This window comes from Monomorium pharaonis, chromosome 8 (genome assembly GCF_013373865.1).
Source record: "Monomorium pharaonis isolate MP-MQ-018 chromosome 8, ASM1337386v2, whole genome shotgun sequence".
Taxonomy (NCBI): Eukaryota; Metazoa; Arthropoda; class Insecta; order Hymenoptera; family Formicidae; genus Monomorium; species Monomorium pharaonis.
In genome coordinates, this window is record NC_050474.1 from 21,409,531 (window position 1) to 21,433,146 (window position 23,616).

The following is a 23,616-nucleotide window of genomic DNA, read 5'->3' on the forward strand; positions in this document are numbered from 1 at the left end:
ATTGCAGCTCGCAATTAATTCAAGTCAGAATTAATTTCTTGGATAAGTAAATGCATTAAGAACAAAATACGATAATTATCGCGATTATGTAGAAACTGGACCGAAACTGATGTAGAAGGATATTACTTATCGTCAATCGTGAATGACGTTCTTTATATGACGAAATAATAAATCATGCAGCTCTATGAGCGCTTTGAAAAAATTTACGAATGGAATTTCTTTATTTTAGCGATTTGTTTTCAATGAATGTCTTGTTCATATTCGCGTTCATCCGCCGGTCACGAACAAACGATAAATTTTTCGCCGAAATAATTTTATAATATAACGAGATAATATAGATATTATAATAACAACATTCTGTACTAAGAATTAAGCAAAATAAATATATGATAAAGAAACAAGTGTTCTTTAAAATACCTGATAATTTTTGACAGAAAAACAATTAACACTTTTACAGGAAAACAATTAGCTTTCTCTTTTTTTTAAGAGATTGTAAAACAAATAAAATAATAAGAAAAAAAGGTGCTGATAGTAGCAGTCTAAAAATAAACTACTAAATTGTTTGATTATAAATCTGCGATTTGTAACTGATAATAGTGACGCATGTTATAAATAGTTCGTTTAACCGCGTTAGACCGTATCGATTGCCATGATGATCGGCGTAACCGATATGCAAATTAATGTCAAATATATAATATAATTGTTACCATTTCGCGACAAGTGGATTCAATTGCCACGCGTTTATAGATTGGACGCGTGCATTCGAATTACAAGGATTCGGCGCAAAAATGCGCACGAAATGACAGGACAATAAAAAATGATAATGTTAGCAATGTAATATTTACAACGTGCATAGTGCGTGAAAAGGAAAGCTCCATTTCGATAACCTTTAATATTGCATAACGGCCTTACTCGGCAATCAGCAACTTTTTCACTAAACATTCGTATATGTTATCAAAAATTCCGCAACTCATCGTGAACTCAACGTCTTTTTGCAAACATTCTTTGAAACGTCATTGGGCTTAAAATAATATTTTGTAAATTTAAGAAAACTAATTTAGCCTACAGATATTATTTTTAACTCGCGATTTTTAACCAAAAGAACAATTTTATTGATCTAAATTTTCTTTTACCAGAATTTGAAAATAATTTTATTGATTCCTCAAGATAATTGTGTAGAATGCTTGAGCTGATTAGAACATCAAAACTTTTTGCTGCATTATGCTCGAGTCTCCGTAATTATCTCGATGGCCTAATAAAAATTTCAGATTTGTATTTTGCTAAGATACTTCAACAAAATTGTTCTTTTAGTGTGATATACTAATTATTCTAATGTTAAAAATTGCCTTCGGAAAATAAAGGAATTTTTATACAATATATTCCTTTTTATATATGAATAGTTGAAAGAAATTCGGGAATAGGAAGTTAGGCAAATAGAACTGAGTCATGGGCAAATAAGCAACGTCGAAAAATGATGTCATCGGGCGAACACGTAATAGAAAACATCGGGATATACAAGTGAAAGCCGCAAGAGGTGCAAATATACACAAACACCTTGAAAATTAAAGAGTAAATTCTTCACTTATTTCTTGATGGCAAAAGTGTATCAAATTTGTTGCTGTCACAATACGTGATTACAATATTTGTTATCAGTATAACAGAAGTGTATATATACATTTTTCTTGATATTATTTAAATCAAGTGAAGAAATGTCATTAAGGCGAGCTAGAATCCGAGTAGCTCGTGTTGCTTTCCCGCCGTCGTGAATTGTGTCCGTGTCTGTGCGACGGACTACGCGAACGGGAATTGTGCCGTGAGGTTGACTTCTTACTCTTCTTAGATCTTTGCGAGCGGGAGGAACTTGAACTGTCGTAACTGCTGAAATATGCATTTCATAATTCAGAAAGACGATAGTTGACGAAGATATTAAGTAAAAATTTAGGAGTTGAATAACAGTGCTGTTTAAAAAGAATATTCAATGTAATTACAATGTGTATATATTTCTATAAATAAATATTAAAATTTAATAAATATGAAATGTTTTGGTTTTGTTATATTGTTCTTGTTGAATAAGGTTATAATAAAATAATTACCTCCGGTGAGAACTCTTCTTTTTTTTGTGTTTCTTGTGCATTTTGTGCCTGTCCGTGCGACTTCCGCTCCGACTCCTGGAGCGTTGTCGCGACCTCTTGCCGCTTAGGTCGGCACTCTTTAATCGATCCATCAGTGAATTACCGCACATCTTCGTATCTTGCGAGGATTTGTCTTTATTGTCCTCGAGGGATGGTGATGGTACGGAATGTACCTCATCTGAATCGTCCTTTCGGGAATTCGGATTCACTGTGGTAGAACCGGTTTTAAGTACCGGCGTCTGGATATGGCTAAGAAATAAAGCAGCTTTCTTTTTCCTCTCGAGTTGCAACTGTCGTTCTCTGGAAAGTAATTTATCCCGCGCGGCCGCTGCCAGTTTATCCTTGATTCTGTCCTCCTGAGCCTGTTTATTTCTGATCTCCTTCTGACAATCTTCAAAGATATCGTCTGTTAAATCCACCAATTCTTTGTCATCACTTTTCGGCTTCTTCTCCAATTTTGATGAGTCTTTGTCTCCAATAGCAATCAAAAAATTCGAATCGGCTGTGCCATCTTCAGGCGAACCAGGTTTGGAATTAATCTCCTTCTTATCGCTTTCTATCTCTTCGTCGCTTTCCTCCAAAGGTAACGCGTTCCTCTTTTCGATTACAGTGCCCCCCTCGTCTTTCGGTTTTTTTATGGAGAACGACACAGTAGTGATCTGTTTCGCGGATCCCGTGCTTTGCTTTGTGTCGCCACAGTTTTTCTTCTTCGCCTGTATCATTTTTACTCGTTTCTGAACCTCTTCCATTCGCTGCTGCTTCTTCTGCAATTCCTCCAACTTTTTTTGTTTCTCCTCCTGCGGTTCCTGTTTCTGCAGCAATTGTTCCTCTGTCAACACCTTTGGATTTATTGCACCCTCGTACACCGTCAATTTGTGCGCGTAATAACCGTGGTACTGATGTGACAACTCCAAAAAATTGAATCTAGGATCTCCCTTGTTCTTGACGATTGTTTCGAAATCGCGTCCGTTCTTCGCCACATAACTTGCCATTTTGTCGATGATAATCTGAACATCCGCTGGTGGCACGATAAAGGATGGCCTGCTCAATGGCTTTTGCGCAGGTATCCCGTACGGTACCAATGGCGTTAGTGTCTCCTTGGGCAATGCGGTTGTGGCTGCATCGTTTGGCATGGCTGGCATGACGAGTTGTGAAGGTGATTGTATTTGTCCATTTGATCCATATATAACTGGACCATGTGAATACTGCATGGGCGTAGGATACGGAGGATAACTCTGGAAAAAAGAAATTAAACATTTCGCTTATCTTTTTATATTAAATAAATTAGAACATGAGTAATACCTATGTTATTTACTCGTTTTCGGCCCAGTTTTATAATTTAAATATTAATTGGCAAAACATTGATGTACTATTCTACTATTAACATAGTGCTAGAATTATACCTGTGGTGGGATTGGGTGATAGTATCCAGCAGACGGCACCGACTGCATCGCCGGGTCCAATACTTGTGGTGCCTTGGACGGTGGTGGTTTCCCTGTGATCTTGTTTACGAGCATGGAGTACGCGCAATCCGCTGACGGTTTGTATTGTATACTCGGTATGCTAGGTGCCTATAAACGGAAAAATTTTTTTGTAGTTCTGTATTTTTAGCTTAGAGAGATAAATCTAGATTTATATATATAATGTAATCATCTTCTACAATCCATTAAAATAAAAACTTGAGATACTTGGGATTCGGGATATTATTATACCTATGTTGGATCTACAAATGTAAACTATAGAATAATTTAAAAAGATGTTTCAAAAAGCGAATTTTTTATAAACATAGAAAATTATAAGCGTTTCATATTTGCAAAGTAATTGTAAATAATTGTATTATATACTTCAAATTTTTATTGTATTTGCTTTTTTTTCTATTATCATTTTTTTCTATTGATAAAAAAATGATAAAATAACAGATGTATTTATAGGATTTTGTCGGAATATTATCAATACATTATAAATGCATGAAAAAAGAATATTTTAAATAAATGAATAAATAAAAATACATGAAAATAGGTCCAATGCATACCAGAATCAGCCCTGGAAGCAGAAATATTTGACATATAAATTAGTGTTGCAGAATATTATTAACATTTCATCCTATTGTGATCCGTGTGAACTTTGAGACCTCGCCCCATTCTTAAAAATAATTCAGTGTGATCCAGTAGTAAGGATCTTCATGTTTCAAAATATCCCGAATGCAAATTCTTCCGCATGAGAGAGCAGGGAGACCGCTTATAGTTTTTAAGAACAGATTAATGTATAGCGTGCAAAAGTGACATGTGTACCGTGTAAAACGTACCGCTTCGATCTTGGTAAGTGATGACGCGAGACTTGGATGCAGGTACGGTTCGTCATCTTCGTCGGACTCTTCCTCAGGTTCTAGCATTGAAAAAAAGGATAACAATGAGACTCATGCACATATCAAGATCATTAAGATGGATTATGCATAGGTTACCAATTAGAGTATTAACAAAAATTTATGGCAATACTTACGGTAAGAAAAACTAAGTAGAATCAAAGTAGGTGTGGGTAATCAAATCCTGCTTTATGTCGCTTCAATTACTTCAACTCAACTTCAATATAATTACTATAAGACATCGTTTGTTATAGAAAGTAATATGCATACCAGATTCTTCCTTCTCAGGTTGCTTTTCTGGATTATATTTTCCACTCTTGATAGCATCGAGAACATGTTTGTAATACTGATGAAGCGGCTCATCTATCGATAGGAACGCAAACTGTGGATTGTTTGCCTGTTTCGTCTTTATCAGGATTTCCAATTGGCTTCCGTGTTGACTTATAAACAGCGCTGTTTTCACTATAATGGCATTCAGTTTCTGCGTTTCCGGCTAAACATTTAAGAAAAGTCAACATGTTATTTAATTACATTCTAATAATCTACATAAGACACAATAATACAAAGTAAAATCTTACCAGGATCATTCCTTCAGGAATTTCGAGTTCGGGTGGTGGCACAAATGCCTGATCCTCCTCTTGTGAACCCTCCGATTGCTTCGGGCTCTGAGAATCCTCACCGGAAGCTTTATGACCATTTTCATCTTCATTGTAATTATATCCCACTTGATTATACGAAGATTCGGAATCCAATGCCTGATGCAACCTCTTTATCTCCTCTTCTATAATGAGTAATTAAATTTACATAACGTAAAAATAAAATTAAGAAATATTCTTTAAAAAAAAAAAAAAAAAAAAAAAAAAAAAAAAAACGTTACCATGATACATGGACTCCTCCACATCATTTTTGTAGAGAGATTGATACCGCTCCACGTCACAGAGCTGCTCTACTTTTAGTTCTTCCTCGGTAAGTATCGTCCGTTGATCGAAACCACCTGGTGGTGGCTCGTAAATCCCTAAGTCGGCCAGCGCGCCTCGTCCATCGTATCTATACACATACAATACGTCTATTAGAGGGGAAAAATGATATCGTTTTAAATGTTTTGATGTACAGTGTTGACCACGGCATCTGGAAATGTTAAATCAAAAAGTAAGTCCCACCAAAACGATTTCTCTGAAATAGAATAGAGCTGTAGAAGACTCCTCGAGAAATGTTTCTAGCTCCGCTGTTTCGCTTTATCAAAATATTAGCATACCGTGACAATAAGAATAAGTATTTTACATATACAACTATTTCGAGCAATATAGTTTGTGCCGTTTCTAAATTACGTTTGTTTATGTTTATTTTTAAACTTAGTATACAAGTAACTCGAATATATCAATATACAAATAGATTTCATCTTGTTAATTATACAATCACCAAACTAATTGCTCAGATATGCAGAATTCGAAAGTTTATTTCATGCTACAAATTCAGATATAATTTTTTAAAGAGAAGACTGCATTGGAGGTAAAAATCCTTGCTAGTGATGCATTTTCATCAAAAGTTTTATAAAAAACATGAAAAAACCCACAATATTTTATGTCTAAAGAATTGGTTTTGTTGACTGTATATAAGATTATCTTGCTTCTTTACTGTATTACTCTGCCATAATTTTATCATCTTTTACATACATTTTTAATTAAGCAAAAATAAAAAGTAGAATTAGCAATAGTTTTGTTGTAATTTTCTTTTAAATGCATCTTTCAATCTGACTTGTTGATAACAAGCCAATGAATCTTTTCAGCAGGATACATGTTTTTGACAGAAATATAATGGCAAGAATTTTCACTTGCCAAACAAGTTCTTTTTGAAAAATTGTAATATTTGGTAAATTTGTAGAATAAAAGAAGCTTCCAATATCCTGTGCGTCCAAATAATGAGTTCCATGATTGTACATTCGTACATTAAAAATCGATGTAATAAAATGTGGTCTAACATATATTATTGACAGATTAATTTGAATATACATATATATGGAGAGTATCAAATAAATTCCTAACTGTAAGCTTGCGAGTGTACAACGACACCCTGCACGCTTCTCCCGAGGCAAAGCTGAAGTCTAAAGTGCGAAATACATACCGTGCTGAACGATTGTATAATACCTACAACCGTCAGCTTGCCCGTTTGTCTCTCAACGCCGTGTCTCACCTTGCTGCTGCACAGACGGCCAGCCATAAGCGTCACGTCTCACCAGAGCACCTGATTCTGCGCCCGTGCAGAGCGCGTAAACGCGCTGCCACACTGCGCGTTTTTTCACAGCCGAGAGAACACCTGCGGAAGCCTTAAACAGTCTCCAGTTTGCTTATCCTGAGATTAACGATGAGAAGGGGGACCCCGCTTGTTTTCGCTTTTAAATGCAGTACTTGGTTTGGATTGTTTTGGTTTTCGAATTTAATGGTCTTTGTTTTTGAGGTCGTGGTCAGTCGTATGCTTTTTTGTTTTTCGTTACGTTTCATCGTCGGGGAAACGTAACGGTGCGTGGCGTCTTATGCATGAGAACAAATATCCTAGATGAGAAATTTGTCTAGGTTATAGAAACGGACCTGTCTATCCTCAATGTGCTATCGCCCATCCATGGTATCAAATGCTTTCCCTGATCAATCATTTTCGCCTTGTCATCATCGCGAAATAATTTGCAGCTATATCCGAACACCAACAGCTCCTGCGGTTCCTCGTTGCTATTCTTTTTACGCAGAATCCCCGAGTCTACCATCCAACGTTGATTTTTTGACGCCGCCATTTTCCGACTGCTCCGTCCCGTCGACAATCACGAACGGTCACCGCGCAAGCCGCGGCGTACGTGCGGCCGGCAGGCAAATGGCACCGGGAAGGGTACGCGGGGAGCTGAGGAGGAGCACGAAACGTCGCCCCCGCTTCCGGAACGCGTACGCACCGGATGCGAGGGGATCGCGTAGTTCGCGTCGCGTTTGAAATTTGCGCCGCCGAGGAATCCGGCGTATGCCACTTCCAAATCATATCTCCCTAATACCCGGTAGCGAGTTTTCACTCCATAAATATTTGAAACGTATCGATCGCAAGCTCATTGCGGTCGGGTTTGCCTCTTGCAGAGATATGCGCCCCCGATAACGTCGACGAGATTTTTCGAGAGGTTCGAGAGCGCGGACAAACTGCCTCGAACTGCAATTTCTTCAGTTTTCTTGGACAGGAAGTCCCTCTGTGTCTCTCCGTGAATTTAATTTCTTTCCTTCTAATATACATATGTTTTTCCTTTTGTTTAACTAATACTTTAATTACGTAAATTCCTTTAATTCGTCGTACTGTTAATTATAAAATAAATCAGGGTTAGATTATAACTAAGTAAAATGTCAATACCTTTCGACTTAATTTAATTAGTTGATTTCAAATAAAGTAATTCTTTAATTTTAATTTGTTATTTTTAAAAACACAAACTCTAACCTTTTCTTAAGTTAAAAATTTTATCTATCTAAAAAAGAAATTAAAAAATTATTCAATATAATCAATTTACAAATAAAATATTAAATTTATTTGATGCTTTACAATTTACATTGTAATTGTTTAGAAAAATAATATAATTAAAGACACAAGTGTTACAATATTTTATAATTTAATATATATAAATAATTCTTTTCAAAATTAATTTTTAATTTAAGAAAAACTCAATTTAATTAGAATTCAATCTTAAAATATATCAACTTATCCAATCCTGACTAAATAAATTAATGAAGCAAATAAAACGGAAATAATATATGACAATAAAATGCGGATTCGACGACGGGAATCTAATGTATAACTCCAAGAATCTCTTTTATTTTTGATTTTGCATGAACTCGTCGAGCGATTCCATGTCAATTAAAATTTCATGTAATTGGCGTTGGACACTGGAGTCCAACTTTTTAATTTTTGCGAGAAAATTAAGACGCGATCGAGGAGATTCGAATCGGCCGCCACGGCGCTGGCGACGCGCGATTCAGCGGGGGCGCCAGGATCGATGCCAAGTTGCCGATGATCGCGGTTATTTATCGCCCGACATTTCGTTCCGGGGGACTTTTATCAGCGATAAACGGCGTATTTCGCGGCCGCGGATCCATCAGGCGCGACGGCGTGCGCGACCGCGCGCGATTGGCCGCGCGGAAGCACCGCGTTACCGCCCCCTCAGTACGTTATGGAATGCGCGAGGGACAGCTACCGTGTTACGCAGCTCCGCACGATGCCCGGCCGTAGAGGCACGCCAACGGACCGGAATACGTGCGTGCGACGCGGCCGCGGGTACGACGTCTCGCTGCCCGACACCGGACACGGTACGCGCCCTTGCCGTCGACCGCCGTGCGCCCACCGATCGTCGTCGCCGCCGTCGTTCACCGATCGTGCGAGTCTCCGTGTCATTTTTCGCCGCCGCCGTCGCCGTCGGTAGCACGTCGTATACGTGGCAACAGAGCCCGAGAGAGAGAGTGTGTGTGGCTGACTGCCGTGCGAGCGCTGTGTGTGCGCTCACACCGCGCGAGTGTCGCTTCCTAGTCGCGGACGACCCCGTCGGCGATCCCCGCCGACGCGAGGTACGTTTAGCCGCGTGTCCGCGTAAACGTTCGTAGGCGACCGTGACGAAGAGGGGAAACCAGCCTCCTCTGTGTCTCCGCGACGCGACGCGGCGACACGCGCGAGACTCCAGTGTCCAACGCCAAGACGCCAAGAAGCTTGAAGAGACGACGCGACGACGCCGCCGCGGATTCCCCGACCATCGAAACCAAATCCTCTGGAGCACGACGTTTCTTCGCCCGACCGACGGTCGGGACGTCGGCGTCGCCCACGTTCGTTCCGCTGAGCGCGCGCGAGCTGCCATTGCAGGCAGCCTCCGCTCTCTCTCTCTCTCTCTCTCTCTTTCTCTCTCTTTCTGCCCTGCTCCAACGAGCGTCGCGCTCCGACCTCTCTTCCTGCAGAAGAGCCCCGGAGCGGGTGGTTGAACACGTCGCCGGGGAACATCCAACCGCGCCCGCGACGTCGCCGGGAGTCCGGGACCCCCTTCGTCTCTTCCAAGGACAGTGCGGTGGGAATTTAATGGTGTAAGTTCGCCTGTTGCCTACTGGCTTCTGGTGTTACACACCAGTCATCGTCTACCGCGCTTCTGCCCTGCGTTACTCGTATCCGTGGAGACTTATTGCGCACGTACGAGATCGTGCGTACGATTTTTATGCTTGCGCGACAATAACGCGACGGGATAATTGCGTTGAAAAGGGCACGAAAAGGTTAATTGGTGCGCGAAGGCTCGGTAACACTATGCACGCTCAGAAAAATTGATGATAATAATAATAATGAGTTTAGACGATGATTACTAAGCTTGGTGAAATAATTTAAATTAAATGTTCTATTAAATAATTAAATTTTGTGTTTTAGTTAAATAATTTCAATTATTCCTACTATTTGGTTACGTTAACCAAACGTTTTGATTGAAATTATTTCATCAAATGTTTATGTTATTAAGCTCACGTTTTGAGGATAAAACTGTGAATAAGGATAACGAGCCTCGAATCCCTTATCTTTCTTCAATTTGGAATCTCAGTGTCTCACGTAAATGTGACTTTTACAATAGGTATTCCCCTGGATAGGCCTGGCTGTCTACTGACTACAATGGGCTGATGCAACTGATTCACTGGCACTCAGATGCTCCCGTCTCCGCGACGTCGTCCACATGAGAGAACTAACTTGAAAGTTAATGGTGCATCTGCGCCCTGCGTCGTTGTTGTCCTCACGTCAACGTAATGGGGGAGCCAGTTAAGAAAAAGCAGCGCATTGAGATCGGCCCGGACGGGGCCAAGAACGGGCTCGCCGACATCGAGGAGCTGCAGAACAGCCTGCTCGCGCGCTGCCTGTGCCATATGCCAGAGAGCCGACTGCGTAAGCCGTTCACCAACTTCATGGTGATCGAAGCGGACGGTAGCACCCGCTACGCCGTGCTGTCCGACTGGGACACGGACCAGATCCTGGAGTGCCTGACCGCGCTGCAGCTGCTGTTCGACCTGGCCATCAAGCAAAGCCTGAGGAACGTCATGTGCAAGCGAGTGGCGGAAGTCTGCGACGCGGTAGCGCGGAACGAGTACGGCATCGTCGACCAGATCATCGACCTATCCTACACGACCAACAAGTTCGTGTCGTACGCGGCGAGCCGCGTGCTCGCGTCCTTCTTCATCGTCACACGGGACAACGTGGAGGCCGTCTGGCTGGAGAGGCTCACGCAGTCCCTGCACAACACGCACTCGCCCAGTCAGATGCAGTTCACTCTGGACGTGGTCAAGCGAGTGATCGAGCACAAGGATTGCAGCGTACACCCGGAGGACGGGGACACGTCCGCGCCGCCGGCCGGCTGCAACACGGTCGTCGTCACCGACTTCGACAGCACGGCGATTAAGGCGATGTGTGTGAAGGCGCTCGAGTCCAAGTGGACCTTGCTCGTGCCCAAGTTCAATGACATTCTCGCGGCGTACATGCCGCAGCACGCGTCCGTCATCATCACGTTTCTACATGTGTGGGAGACCATCATCTCGGTCAAGGCCAATCTCTCCGTTATCGACACCAAGTCCTTCTACTCGGAGCTCAACAGTCTCGTGCTGCTTCTGAATGCCAATGTGCCGGGCGTGATCTGGCGACACTTGCTCGGCCTGTTCAACGAGGTGCTGTGTTACGGCAGTACACTGGCGTTGCAGGACGTGCTACCGGACGAACCGTGCTCCCTGGCGCACCTGATTGTGCGCGCCGTCAAGGACTGGCGTGTGCTCGATTCATTGCCATACCGTCACGGTTCCGGCAGGTTCGGCGGCGGCGAGGGCGAGGGCGATCGTCCGCTGTTGCAGAAAATGGTGCTGCTGGTGCTGAAGAGCGTCGCCGTGACGGTGCGGGAGACGCGCAGCGACTCCAGCGACTCGTCTCTCGGCTCCGAGATCGAGGACCTCGACGAGGACATGGCGGTGATCGAGAGGAGTATCCGCGAGGTGCTGCGCCAACTGGATCAGTGCGTGAAAGCGTTGATGCCCTTCCATCCGGAGATGCCGCTGTCGCAATGGGTCGTGCAAATGTTTCACGACCAGGACGACTTCCTGATCGAGGGTATGGTCTGCTGCCTGGACGTCGCCGTGGGCCTGTTTTATCGCGGTCCGCCACAAAACGATCTGGGCCAAATGCTCAGCCCTACGTTGACCTTTGTGCAATTCATCCGCGGTGTGTCGTACGACACGGAACTCTTACTGGATCTATTGATCAGCAACGAGACTTGCTTCCTGCTGTATCTCTTGCGATTTCTCAAGTACATTAGGCGTAATTGGTTCGAATTTGTTAGGTGCTGCGGCCGCGATCTGGACGACACGATGCGGGTACTGATAACGCTACGGCTGACCCTCGAAAGGCTGGTGTCCAAGAATCTATTTCCGTACAACATTGCCCCGGTTCATCGTCTACTCGAGAAATGCGAGTCTTTTTACGAGGGTAACGTGGATACAGAAACGTCCACGAATAACAATCACGCGTAAGATAAAGGGGATTCGGAAGAGGAGTTCTCAGAGAGATTCGAATCGCCACCAAGTCGATAGTGTGTACAAATTATAGGAACGGAATTGTATTCTTCGAACTCCTGTTAGGATTTTGCCATCTGTAAAATATATCTTGTGTAGTGTACAGATCGCCGTATACCGTCCTGTAAACGCAAAGCGGCCGAACTGATTCGTCGCGATTCCGTCTTCGGAGTTTAAGAATTTCGAGAAGACAAGGGCGTTTTTTATTTATTAGTGTTTAGCGAAATTTTTAAATGTAGTTGGAATTGCGAGACGGAGGAATCTCCGTCGTTTACGAGTCGGCGAAGTTTTGAGAGTTGTACAACCATGATCAGGTCGGAATAGTAAAGAAGAAACAAAAAAAACCGAAATTCGCGTTGATTGTCTCAAAACGAAACTGCACTCGTGTGTGGTGCTAATGAATTACGTTTTCGCCAAAGCACCATTAAGAGCATACATATTGATGTATACCACTAGTGTAATATTTATATGTATACTTCGAGAGCTATTTGTACAATTTCCAGTCACACCTGTAAATGTAGCTTTATATATTTGATAAAACAAAATACCTGAGAAATCTGTACATAACTCACACAAGCATCAGAGCCGACTTTGTAATAACGAGACAAGTTTTGCCGGACAAAATTTTTTTTTGCATACTCTTTCAATAAATCTTATGGGTTAGTCTCGTATGAATTATAATGCAGCTTAATAGGGAAGATGTAACACGTAGAAAATTATGTTGTCGTCAGCTCAGGTCTCGTACAGCTTACGTAAAGAAGATATTTTTAGTATCAGATTATTTTTAATTTAAGGAAACCAAGTCAAAAAATACAATGCAAAATGTAATTTTTTTACTAATATGAAAAATTTCTGATTAATATTTCTTGTATCATTGTACTCTATTAAGAAAGAAAAAAAATTAATCTTTTTATAAAACTAAAATCTCGAGAATTGAGAAAAAAACACGACGATTATTCGCAGTTGTTTCGAGATTTCTTCTGATGAAACATAACTGTAAATAATGACATTAACAACGTTATACACGCGCATTGCGTATTCAACGTAAGAATTTCTTTCTGTAAGTAATGTAATACACTAAAATTCTTCACATTTTTACTTTTATAAATTGTGGTGTCGTTTAATTCAATCTCCCCCTGTGATTGAGCTTAGAAACGTACTCGCGATTCTATAACGATGTAGATTTCACTCTTTTAGGAAGATCAGATTCGACTGTAATTGAAGGATATTTCTTTTTTTTTTTCAGTCAAATATTTATTATCATCTTTCCCAAACGCAAGTCAAATACAATATCCATCATCGAGACTTATTATGATTATAATGTAGCCCGGCAGATTGTCAGTGATGCCCCGCGATTAATCGCGCAATAACGTTCGAATACAATGATTAGAGCGACGTAACGCGCTTAGCTCACCGTCCGGATATCTCCTTTTTTCTTCTCTCCTTTTATCTTAGAAAGATCCATATAGAATTAAGGTTTGTTAGCCTTTCTTGGCTTATCTCTTTTTTATTATAAAATTACACTACTCTCTATTTAGAATTTGCAAATATAGCTCTAATTATTTAAATCGTTCGATCGGAGCGCGATCGAGAAATTTTGTGTCGAGATGGACGACTTCCAGAAACACAAAAATTTTCTTATTAAATATTTATATTTGCGTATTAAATCATTATTTATATACCTCTGTACTTCGTCAATAAATCACTATTTCACAGCATCATTTTCCCATTTAAAACGAAAACTTAGTGGTACCGTATTATTAAGTTTTTCACCCTCTTTTTATATGAATTAAACGTTTAATTGCGTTCTTCTCTTCTCTTTCTCTGTTCGATTCAATTTGCTTTGCTCCAAATCGGTAAAAACTATTTATCGCATATTATACACCGATATATACGAAACTACGCGAGACCTGTACATACCTCTGTAAAGTTTTACTTAAAAGCGGAACGGTAAATGTCCACTGCTTTACTGTAACCGCAGCAAGAGTTAGTTCAACAAGCTTCACTAAATTAACAACAGAATCTAAGTTACGTAGCCCATTAATTAGTGTGTAGTGTTCAACAATGTGGATCATTTATCGCATTTTATTTTTCTCTCACTCTCTCTTTCTCTCTCTCTCACAAACACACACATTCATCTTTATGTTTACCGTTGTGTTTGCTCTTTTTATTCGTTGCTATACATATTCTTGCACTATCGGTATAATAAACCGCTAATATCGTCCACACAATAAACCGTTCTCTGTACACATTGTTTAAATGAAAAATGTTCAATGTTTGCGTCGCGTCAGAAGCGGTACAAGCGGTTTACGCAACGACACTTGCGCGAGGTATCAAGAAAAATTAAAATTGTATGAGTTATAGGGACAGTCTTTTCTTTCGCCACAAAAATATAGCAAACTACAATCCGCGCAATCTTGGACAAAGAAAAAAACCACCGGTTCGCGCACGCGTGTAATCGACATCCGAGAATCACAAATTCTATCTCTTAAGCATGAAATTATCGACTAATTTACTTTACTCGAGAATAGGTACGTTATATTCGGACTCGAGGAGGTGATTAAAACGATTATGCAAGAGCAAAGAAGAAAACGCTATTTGTATCGGTTCGTCAAACATTCACGCGTAAAAAGAACGTACACGAAGATGTGTTACACAAAGATGCACGAGAAAAACAAAGGACATAATAATTTCCGCACATGTCGCACTTATTATCTCGTTACCTACTACGCATATACATATATACTTATTGTTTCGACTATATATACCTATCGGTGCACATGAGGCTTACTCAACGCTTTATTGCACTCTTACATTAAACCGCATCTTCAAATTTCTTCTCTAACGAAAGAAATCAATGTACAAGCAATTAAAACTTACTACGGAAAAAGATTTTGGGATTGTGATGTTTACTAGGATTTAATTAAAATTCAAGTCTCCTCGTTATCCTCCTTAGAAGATAACAATCTAAAAAGAAAAAAAATACTTGCAAATTTAACGGGGGAGAGTGTGTTCTTTGTATATGGTAGAGATTATTATATTAAACAGCACGCGCGCGCAAGTATATATCATATATATATATATATAACGGCGAAATACATCAGACCATTAACACGCGATTTCTCTACTATCCAGAAACCTTTATACGCTCTATAGCAAAAGTAGCGACGCCCTCTTTCTCTTTCTCTCGCTCTCACTTTCACTCACTCATTCTCTCTCTCTCTCTCTTTCTCTCTCGCTCTCGCTCTTCGGTTGCGGTTCACGTTTAGCCTGGTAATTTAATTCCTATTCGCCGTTGAGTTAAACCGATGAAACTCCCGTTATTCTGGTATTAAGTAGTCGGATGATATGAGCTAATTAGCGCCGCGTCCACCGGCTCCATGCATGACGGACAGGTCAACGAGCGCAGCAACCAGTCGTCGATGCAGATCGCGTGGTAGGTGTGCATGCAGGGCAGATAACGCACTTCCTCGCCCACCTGCAGCTCCATCATGCATATCACGCACTCGCCCTTCTTCGCACCATCGTATTCTCGCATGGGCAAGTGCTGTATCAGTCCTATGCGCTTTGCGATCCTCATTTGTTGTTCCTCCTCGCTTAAACCAGCCGAGCCGCTGCTCTGGACCAGATTGACTCCGATTCCACGGCCAATGTTCAAGTTGGTGGACTGCAAGTGACGTTCTCTCGTGGCGATCGACGGATAATAAGACGTTTGCTGTAGAACAGTAGGAAAACTCAGTTAGCATTTAATTGCCGCATTTGCCACATCAGTCATGGATCCTTGGAACTTGCAAAAGTATAAAGAATGTATGTCAGTTTCAAAATCATCTGTGTTACGACAACAATAAATAAATCTTTTCAAGATTAATTACTATGTATCCCTTTTATCATTATCTCAACGTTAAAATCAAAGAATAAAATCAACACCGTTAATAGGATATGTCACAGTGCATAGGAAATATTGTCAAGTTACAGCCTTCACGTAAAAAATCTCAAATCTACATGTGTTCAAATAAACAACCAACGACAGACAGGAGATCACTGACAGATTAGAGAAGTGTGAAAATCTAGGGGATAAAATGACAATGATAATTTACGTGAATTACGTTGTAGGGGATCGACGGTCCAAGGCCCTCCTGCGTGGATCCGCTCGTGGATACGGGCTCGGGATTGTTGCTCAAAAGGGTGGTGTTGTCCTGTTGATTGCCACCAGTGCGTTTCAGGCAGTTGCCCATGGTTCTCTCTCTATCTCTTTCTCTTTCTTTCTCTTTGTCTCACTCTCTTTCTTTTTCTCTCTTTCTCCCTCCCTCTCTCTCTCTCTTTCTCTCTATCTCTATCACTATCTCCTTCACTGGCGGCGAACTGTCAGCTCTGCTGATCGCTCGCTCGTCGCATTCGCGCGTTTACTCCGATCGCGATCCCGTTTCCCCGTTACGTGCTTACTGGCTCCCTGCTCCGTGCAGACGCAACGACGGCGACGGCGACGGCGACAGCGCGACAGCGACGACGTTCGACGCACGCACGATGACCGTGCTCCTTGCCATTTCACCTGGACCGCCGCTCTCCGCGGCGCAACATCCACAATGTCAACGGGCGACGCTCTCTCTCTTTCTTTCTCTCTCGGCCAACGCGATCGAGATACGAGGTTGAACGAGATGCCGTCGCAGTAGCCGTCCAAACGCGACCGTCACATACCCCTCACTGCCCCTTGCCCGTACCAGCAGCAGCAGCCGAGTCACTCACCAGCTGAGCGTCGCCATGATGCGCGCGGAGCACGGCAGATCACTCGTCTTCGCGCATAATGGCAGAGCGGAAGTCCGTGGATTTCGAAAGCTCGACCGATTTCTCCCGATTTTATCTCGGTGCGCAAATCGATTGACTTCTCAGTGATTCCTCTCCCACTTTCCTCCCTCTATTCGATCACTGTCTAGCGCGTTCACGTCGCTTCCGTTTCTCGAATGATTAAATGCTGTACAACGGAGAAGAGCGAGTGCCATGTTGAATCCCCACGTCGAGCGGAGATCCCTCGATGATGATGCCGCGTATTGACGGGCGCATCTCACCTGATGATATCCCTAAATCACATCAGAACGCTAGAACGCGTCATGCCCCGTGAGAAGGCACTTTCGAGAACACGGCCGACGTTCTCAGGACGGACAGTAGTGTACGGACGATGCGGCGCATAGAGCGGAAAAAGAAAAACAAAGGAACACGATCAAAAACTCCTGCAACGCGTCATCGTCTGATTCATATACATATAACATTAAAATACACGTTAATCATAAGATATATGTAAATTGTGTAAAATATATTATGAATAAAAATGATAAAAAGAGCGTGAAATTACTCCTGAGATCGAACCTAACCTTTTCGTGCTGCACCTGTTCATGCGATCGCATCGCGTACAGAACGAAGTTGTGCGCTTTCGAAATTGGCAGTTCACTTCAGTTCGCTTTACCTTCTATCGAGATATGCGCCCCGGATACTATCCCGGCAATACGCTTCCTCGAATTCTTGTATTTCGTACAGCAAGAAGCGGCCAGATGATCTTATTGAAACTGATAAATATCCCAAGATTTATGTTAATTACTTTAATTAATTTACACAGTTATATTGTTCGCAATACTAATAAATAAATATATATATATAGATTTCTACTTTGATATAAAAAATATATTAATATAATAAAAAAGAAAGAGAGATGGAAATTATTAGATAGTAATTATATTAATTATAGACAAATTAATTAACGTGTCTCCCAAACGCGCGAATTCTTTTTACATTAATTTCGCTAATAAACGAACGAGCGTTTGGCGTAAGGTGAAAGGTACGGAGAATCCGGGAATATTAATTAATTCGGAGATTTATCGGCAGAAATTGATAAAAAAAACACGCGGAAAGAATTTAGCTATCTTTCAAAAATCGCGCCAGTCGCGGAATGCAGTCACCTTCTTCGAATCATGCTCTCCGAATAACGTGAATCGGCTCCTGATATTAGAATTCGCGGCTAACTTCGTACACGACTCCGAAGGGGCGCGGAATTCGAATCGGGCTCCTCGCGAGCACCTCCTTGCGTAGTATATACGCCTGATAACTTTTCTCGGATTTTTCGAGGCTGCGGCCAGCGAAACGAGCGAGATCTCGCTTACGACCGAACGTTTTCCCCTTTTCTACACTTCGCATTCTTCCTCTCTCTCACTCCGACGCGGTCTAACATCGGCGTGTCGCGTTTTAAATGCAGAAGGTGCGGAGTGCGGACTTGTCCGGACTTCGCGGAGAGAAGAGCCGCCATCGGACGGAACGGACGGTAGCGCCAACCGTGTTATCAGCTCCGAAGCTACGGAGAAGCGTGGCGCGCCGAGTGTGATGTCGTGTCGTGTTCGTAATCGTACTTGAAACTTGAACCTCAAAAAGAACAATACTGGACCATACCGGACTGCAATCGCAATCCCGACAGGTGAGCCGACCTAAGTGACGAGAGACTTCCGATCTACGAGCCGGAGGATGGACGGTCACCGGGTGTCGCGGCTCCTGGCGTTCGCGGTGCCGGTAATCGTATTCCTGGCCACGTACATACCGGGCCACGTAGCCGGCTCGGGGGTGCTGCAGATACGCGGTATACCGGTGGCGAAGAACCCGTTGTACCGGCCGGATCGCGACTTCGAGTGCCTGGATGGTAGCCGGCTGATACCGTTCACCCGGGTGAACGACGATTACTGTGATTGCGGGGACGGCAGCGACGAGCCTGGGACCGCGGCGTGCGACAACGGCTTCTTTTACTGCGAGAACACCGGACACAAGCCCGCCTACATACCGTCGTCTTGGGTAAACGACGGCGTGTGCGACTGCTGTGACACGAGCGACGAGTACGCGTCCAGGGTGGAGTGCGTCAACAATTGCAACGAGCTAGGTCGAGAGGCGCGTTTGGAGCAGCAGAAGGCCGAGCAGTTGGCACGGGAGGGTAACAAGCTGCGTCTGGAGCTGGTCGCCAGAGGCAAGACCATCAAAACGGAGCATCAGTCGCGTCTGGCTAAGCTGAGAACGGACTATACGGAGGCGGAGTTGATCAAGAAGGAAAAGGAGATTCTGAAGAAACAGGCAGAGGAATTGGAGAGCTTGGCATTGGAAAAATACAAGCCCGCTGAAACGGAGCAATCTGCCACTGAGGAACCAGTCGGAGAGGAAGAGGACTCGAGCGTCATTGAAGCAGAGGATTATTTCAAGTTATTGGATTCGGATTCCAGCGGTACGGTAACGATAGTAGAGCTACAAACCAGGGTGACGTTCGACAAGAACAGGGATGGTGTTGTGTCAGAAGAGGAGGCACTGTATTTCCTCGGCGATAAGAAGGAAATCCCTCTGCAAGAATTCATAGATATTGCGTGGGCAAACATAAAGCCTTTCTTGATGTTGGAGCAAGGTAAATAACGCGCGCGTCAAAGCTTGCTTATCTTTATTTTTTAAACTTTGCAAACTGTTTATTTTTTGTTATGTAATTGCAGGTATGTTCAAAGCAGCAACGGATAAGGAAGAGCTCGATGAGCAACAGCCTGCCGAAGACGTGGATCACGAGAAAGAAGAAGAGGTGATCGATGGAGAAGAAGAGGAGGTTCCTGAAGAGGAACACGAAAAGGAACCACCGGAACCAGAAGTTCAGTACGATGAGGAGACGCAGGCGATTATCGACGAGGCTACTAGCGCTCGCGAACGTTTCCAGGAGGCGGAGAAGACCATCAACGATCTGCAGTCGGAAATCAGACAGCTAGAGGAGAAGACAGAACGTGATTACGGGCCCGAGGACGTGTTTACGTCACTCGATGGCGAGTGCTTCGAGTACACGGACTTGGAGTACATTTATAAACTGTGTCTATACTCCATGGCGACTCAGAGGTCCAAATCTGGCGGTAGTAGCGTCAATTTGGGCAACTGGAACGAATGGGTTGGACCACCAGGTGCCAAATATACCAAGATGAAATATGATCGCGGCCTCACTTGCTGGAACGGTCCGGCGCGTTCCACGATTGTCACCTTGTCGTGCGGAACGGAGGACAAGCTCATATCGGTGACGGAGCCGAATCGCTGCGAGTATGCTATGGAGTTCTCCACACCGGCGCTTTGCAACCCTAGTGCGACAGAGACCGATAGGCATGACGAACTGTAAACTTACTTGATCTATTAGTAAAATAACGCGATTGACCGTACACGCAAATGCGAATGTCAAAACTTACGTTCTTTTGATCGGGTGCGAAAGCCGAGTATCGAGTTGCAAGGATTGATAAAATAATGTTAAAATTAAAAAATTTTTTTGCAAATATTTTCAACGCAATCGCGATTAGTAATATAGCTAGTAATCTTTATTTCAATGAATATTTGTTCTTGGATTGGGACTCAATACCTCACTTTTCTTTTCTTTTTGTTTCCGGAGTAACAACCAATTATTACAATAAACTTAGGCCACGGAATGTCATAAAAGTTTCGAGGCGTTATCGCTCGCCGTACTTTTATGTATTAAATTTTGTACTCCTCAAAGATAAAATAAGATTGTTACTATGGATAAAATACGTTATCAACAGCCTAGTCATGTGTTAGCTTGATCAAGAAACTCGATCGCGTTCACGTTAACAAATCATGGACCATTCGAAATCGTTATATTTCGTCGACACCGTATATTTTACCGATTTGAATTTCTAATTTTAATTTGCATATCATCGGTCCTCGCGATATATTAATAAAATAAAGAGAATTGATAAAGTTTCATGATCAATTTAATATGATACGCGGATATATACTATTTAAATTGGACATATACATTTTGATAACTTCAGTAATTTGAAACAAGAATGACAAATGTATAATAAAAATATATTTGGATTTCTGCTGAAATGTGCTGCTACGTAAATTACAACGATTATGATCGTGATCGATAATTCGTCCTTGCATCCGAGGAGTCTTTACGTCGTAGTATTGAACGAAGTTTGCTAGTGATAAAGTTCGAAGAGTAATTATCCTGAATCTTATCCTGTTTTGTGAAAGAGATCATTGTTACGCGCGAATTCATTGCCAACGTGTAAAAAAACTTGCTGTTACACATTCCTCTTTTTGTACACAAAGCGTTTCTATATGATCTAAGAATAAAATCAAGTAATATTGTGGCTGGCGTAAAAAAATGTAAATGAAATGTACTATGTATCACTTGGTACATATAAGGGAAAAGAAATTGCGCACCTTTTCCGGTATTCGATTAGCCAGACTGTGTCCTAATGTTCCGTATTATACACTCAAGTTGGTGATTTTGTAATTTTTTAAGGATGCGCCACGTACGTATACGTGTGCGCAATACTGTGAGATGTACATGTAATAAAGAGAGAAAGAAATTCTATTGTCGAGCCGTAATTTGTGATGGCAGCTTTATTTACATCAATGGAAAGAAAATCTGTTTAGTGTAAATGCGCGCGTGTATGTATGCTGTGTGTCGAATTTCTCTTGTTATATTCTGTATATTATTACATAATATTACACACAGTGACATGGTGGTTAAATCCAGTTTTCTCTATTTTACTCTAAGAGACGATCTTTGCATCTTTCGGGATCCGAAACATACGTTCATCAACTAAACAACTAAAAATAGGAAGAAAAGGGGTTGATACAACGTTCTCCTATACTCGACATATATAGATTCAATTTCTCGATTGATTCGGTAAGGCACTTGAAAGGCTACTAAAAATCATTTTTTTCTTGTGAAATTTGACGAGTGTAAAACGATATGCTCCATACTTTTTCTACGCCTCCTAGATCAGCAAAAAAACTGAGTGATTGCATGCTATCGCTGACTATTGACAATTTCACAATTTTCCTCTTTTTGTTCCTTTTAACAATTTCTTATAGGCATTTAAATTGAGATAAAATATAAATCATTTAATAATATGTTTCATTGAAGAGGAATTTTAGACCCATTTTGTAATAATTCGAATTATACATTCCACATATAGGCAGCTTATGGGTAATTCGTATGGGAGATTGATACATTTCTTGTATAGAATAAACAGAGTTTTTCGAAGGTATCGAAAATATATACAATTGCACACGTAACATTTCTTAGACCGTCAAACGTTTGCACCTCTCATGTCTCTTCTACATTTATCAATGTTAATACTATGATGTGTGATATATAAACACATATTTATATATATATTTGTTTTCTTCAGAATCATTAAGGTGATAACGCATAACTTTTCTATTCCTTTGTATTTACACGGGATAATACACGGTATTTATAAATGCATCACGCCGAGAGGATCACATCTCTACTAGACTATTGTACAACTATCTCTGCAAATGAAACAAAGCTCCCTACGAGAGAATGTACGCGCATTCACGAATGCATTTCCGTGATGATAAACATGCGATCAGATAATCTCAAGTGTCGGAGTTTTCAGTCGTGTAAAAAAAATATGAATGCGAAAGTTGAAAAATGCCGTCGGATAAGATTAATTTTTCCAGTAAATGTACCGACGACGAGACACAGCCGATTATTATCAATGTGAACTAAAAGTTTCTTTCGATTTTTCGAAGTTAGAAATACCGCACCGTTATGATTATGTTTTGATTAATTTATATACAAATATGCAAGTAAATTATTTAGAAATAATCTAAATACCAAACGTTCATTTTGGTACTTGAAAAATTTATATCCTCTCTAGATATATATGTATATTTAAAATAATGTTTTTCGATTTACTACTTTTATTCATATAATAACTTATTGAAAATCGATTTTTCATTATTTTAAAGTTCCGTAGATGACCAAAGAAGAAAAATAATTATCTGCATCTAATCCTCGATTTTTTGTTTCCGTTCGTGATCCAAATAACAATAGCGAGGATGCTAATCTACAACATGCGTATTTACCAAGCGCTAACGAGATCGTTTCCCGTCTTCTTTTCCTGCATCAAGCATCAGTCGCTAACGAAGCGAATCGAAAATAAATCGAGAAGAAACGATTACATATCATTCTACCGCGACGTGTTCATTTTCCAAGTTTCTCGAACATGATCAATTTCTCCTTAAAGCTCTTGGTGTCGGTGGACACCTCCGATATGTTTCCGTTGAGCATGTTCTGCAAATCTTCGTCGTTCTTATTGCTCACTAGTAGATTGTCGAAAAGCATCTTCGTGTCCTCCTGCTTAGCCACCGGTGACGATGGCTGTGATGTGCTCACTGGCTTCTTCTTCGGATAGATGACGGAGCCGCGTTGATTATTTCCGTTATCAGCCACCCTAGTCATTATTGTGATGGCCAATAACTGTTGGAGTTCTCCTAAGTTCTCCTTAGATACCGGCTCAGAAGATTGACGCCAATAGTATTTATTGTCAGCCGAAATAAGCGACTTGGAGTCTTCAGTATCGTCTCCAATAGACGTTTGATCGGAATCGGTCGCCGGTACGTTCCTGCTAGACCAAGAATCCTGAAAAATCATTAGAGATTAATTTCTCTATCATTGTGAAAATTATTAAGAAAATACTTGAAGAGAATATAGCTAAAG

At 41.5% G+C, this 23,616-nt stretch overlaps 5 protein-coding genes across 12 annotated transcripts in view; 2 read left to right on the forward strand and 3 right to left on the reverse strand.

Annotated features, from left to right (window-relative positions):
• Window positions 1–1,561: 1,561 nt before the first annotated feature.
• On the reverse strand, window positions 1,562–7,352 carry LOC105834412 (splicing factor, suppressor of white-apricot homolog). Of its 3 annotated transcripts, none has more exons than XM_028189932.2 (8): window positions 7,080–7,352; window positions 5,372–5,541; window positions 5,073–5,275; window positions 4,765–4,987; window positions 4,438–4,517; window positions 3,536–3,703; window positions 2,094–3,367; window positions 1,562–1,875 (listed from the first exon to the last, which is right to left on the reverse strand). In XM_028189932.2, the coding sequence occupies exons 1-8, from the start codon at window positions 7,274–7,276 to the stop codon at window positions 1,716–1,718; spliced, it is 2,475 nt and encodes an 824-aa protein (XP_028045733.1). In that variant the 5' UTR covers window positions 7,277–7,352; the 3' UTR covers window positions 1,562–1,715. The 3 variants fall into 3 exon arrangements, with proteins under 3 accessions (XP_028045733.1, XP_012532323.1, XP_028045734.1); XM_012676869.3 differs by having other exon boundaries at window positions 1,562–1,878; window positions 7,080–7,350; XM_028189933.2 differs by lacking the exon at window positions 7,080–7,352 and adding an exon at window positions 6,685–7,055 and having other exon boundaries at window positions 1,562–1,878.
• A 1,152-nt stretch (window positions 7,353–8,504) lies between these two features.
• Window positions 8,505–13,736, forward strand: LOC105834410 (protein lines). The gene is given in 3 exon segments (XM_036290733.1): window positions 8,505–8,816; window positions 10,103–10,260; window positions 10,263–13,736. Coding segments are annotated over 2 exon segments (1,857 nt in total). The 5' UTR covers window positions 8,505–8,816; window positions 10,103–10,173; the 3' UTR covers window positions 12,033–13,736.
• LOC105834411 (RING finger protein 11) lies at window positions 13,708–17,408 on the reverse strand. 2 transcript variants are annotated; one of them, XM_012676868.3, is made up of 2 exons: window positions 16,181–17,408; window positions 13,708–15,789 (listed from the first exon to the last, which is right to left on the reverse strand). In XM_012676868.3, the coding sequence occupies exons 1-2, from the start codon at window positions 16,307–16,309 to the stop codon at window positions 15,406–15,408; spliced, it is 513 nt and encodes a 170-aa protein (XP_012532322.1). In that variant the 5' UTR covers window positions 16,310–17,408; the 3' UTR covers window positions 13,708–15,405. The 2 variants fall into 2 exon arrangements, with proteins under 2 accessions (XP_012532322.1, XP_012532321.1); XM_012676867.3 differs by having other exon boundaries at window positions 16,172–17,402.
• Window positions 17,409–18,371: 963 nt separating this feature from the next.
• Window positions 18,372–21,467, forward strand: LOC105834409 (glucosidase 2 subunit beta). The gene is made up of 2 exons (XM_012676865.3): window positions 18,372–19,494; window positions 19,577–21,467. Exons 1-2 carry the CDS (start codon window positions 18,579–18,581, stop codon window positions 20,233–20,235), a joined length of 1,575 nt encoding a protein of 524 aa, XP_012532319.1. The 5' UTR covers window positions 18,372–18,578; the 3' UTR covers window positions 20,236–21,467.
• The window catches only part of LOC105834408, a 61,751-nt gene continuing 59,599 nt past the window's right edge, over window positions 21,465–23,616 (reverse strand). For all 5 annotated transcript variants that reach the window (XM_036290480.1, XM_036290479.1, XM_036290478.1 and 2 more), the window contains one exon: window positions 21,465–23,538. In XM_036290480.1, coding sequence (XP_036146373.1) covers window positions 23,101–23,538 — 438 coding nt within the window. In that variant the 3' untranslated portion in view covers window positions 21,465–23,100. The remainder of the gene's footprint in view (window positions 23,539–23,616) is intronic.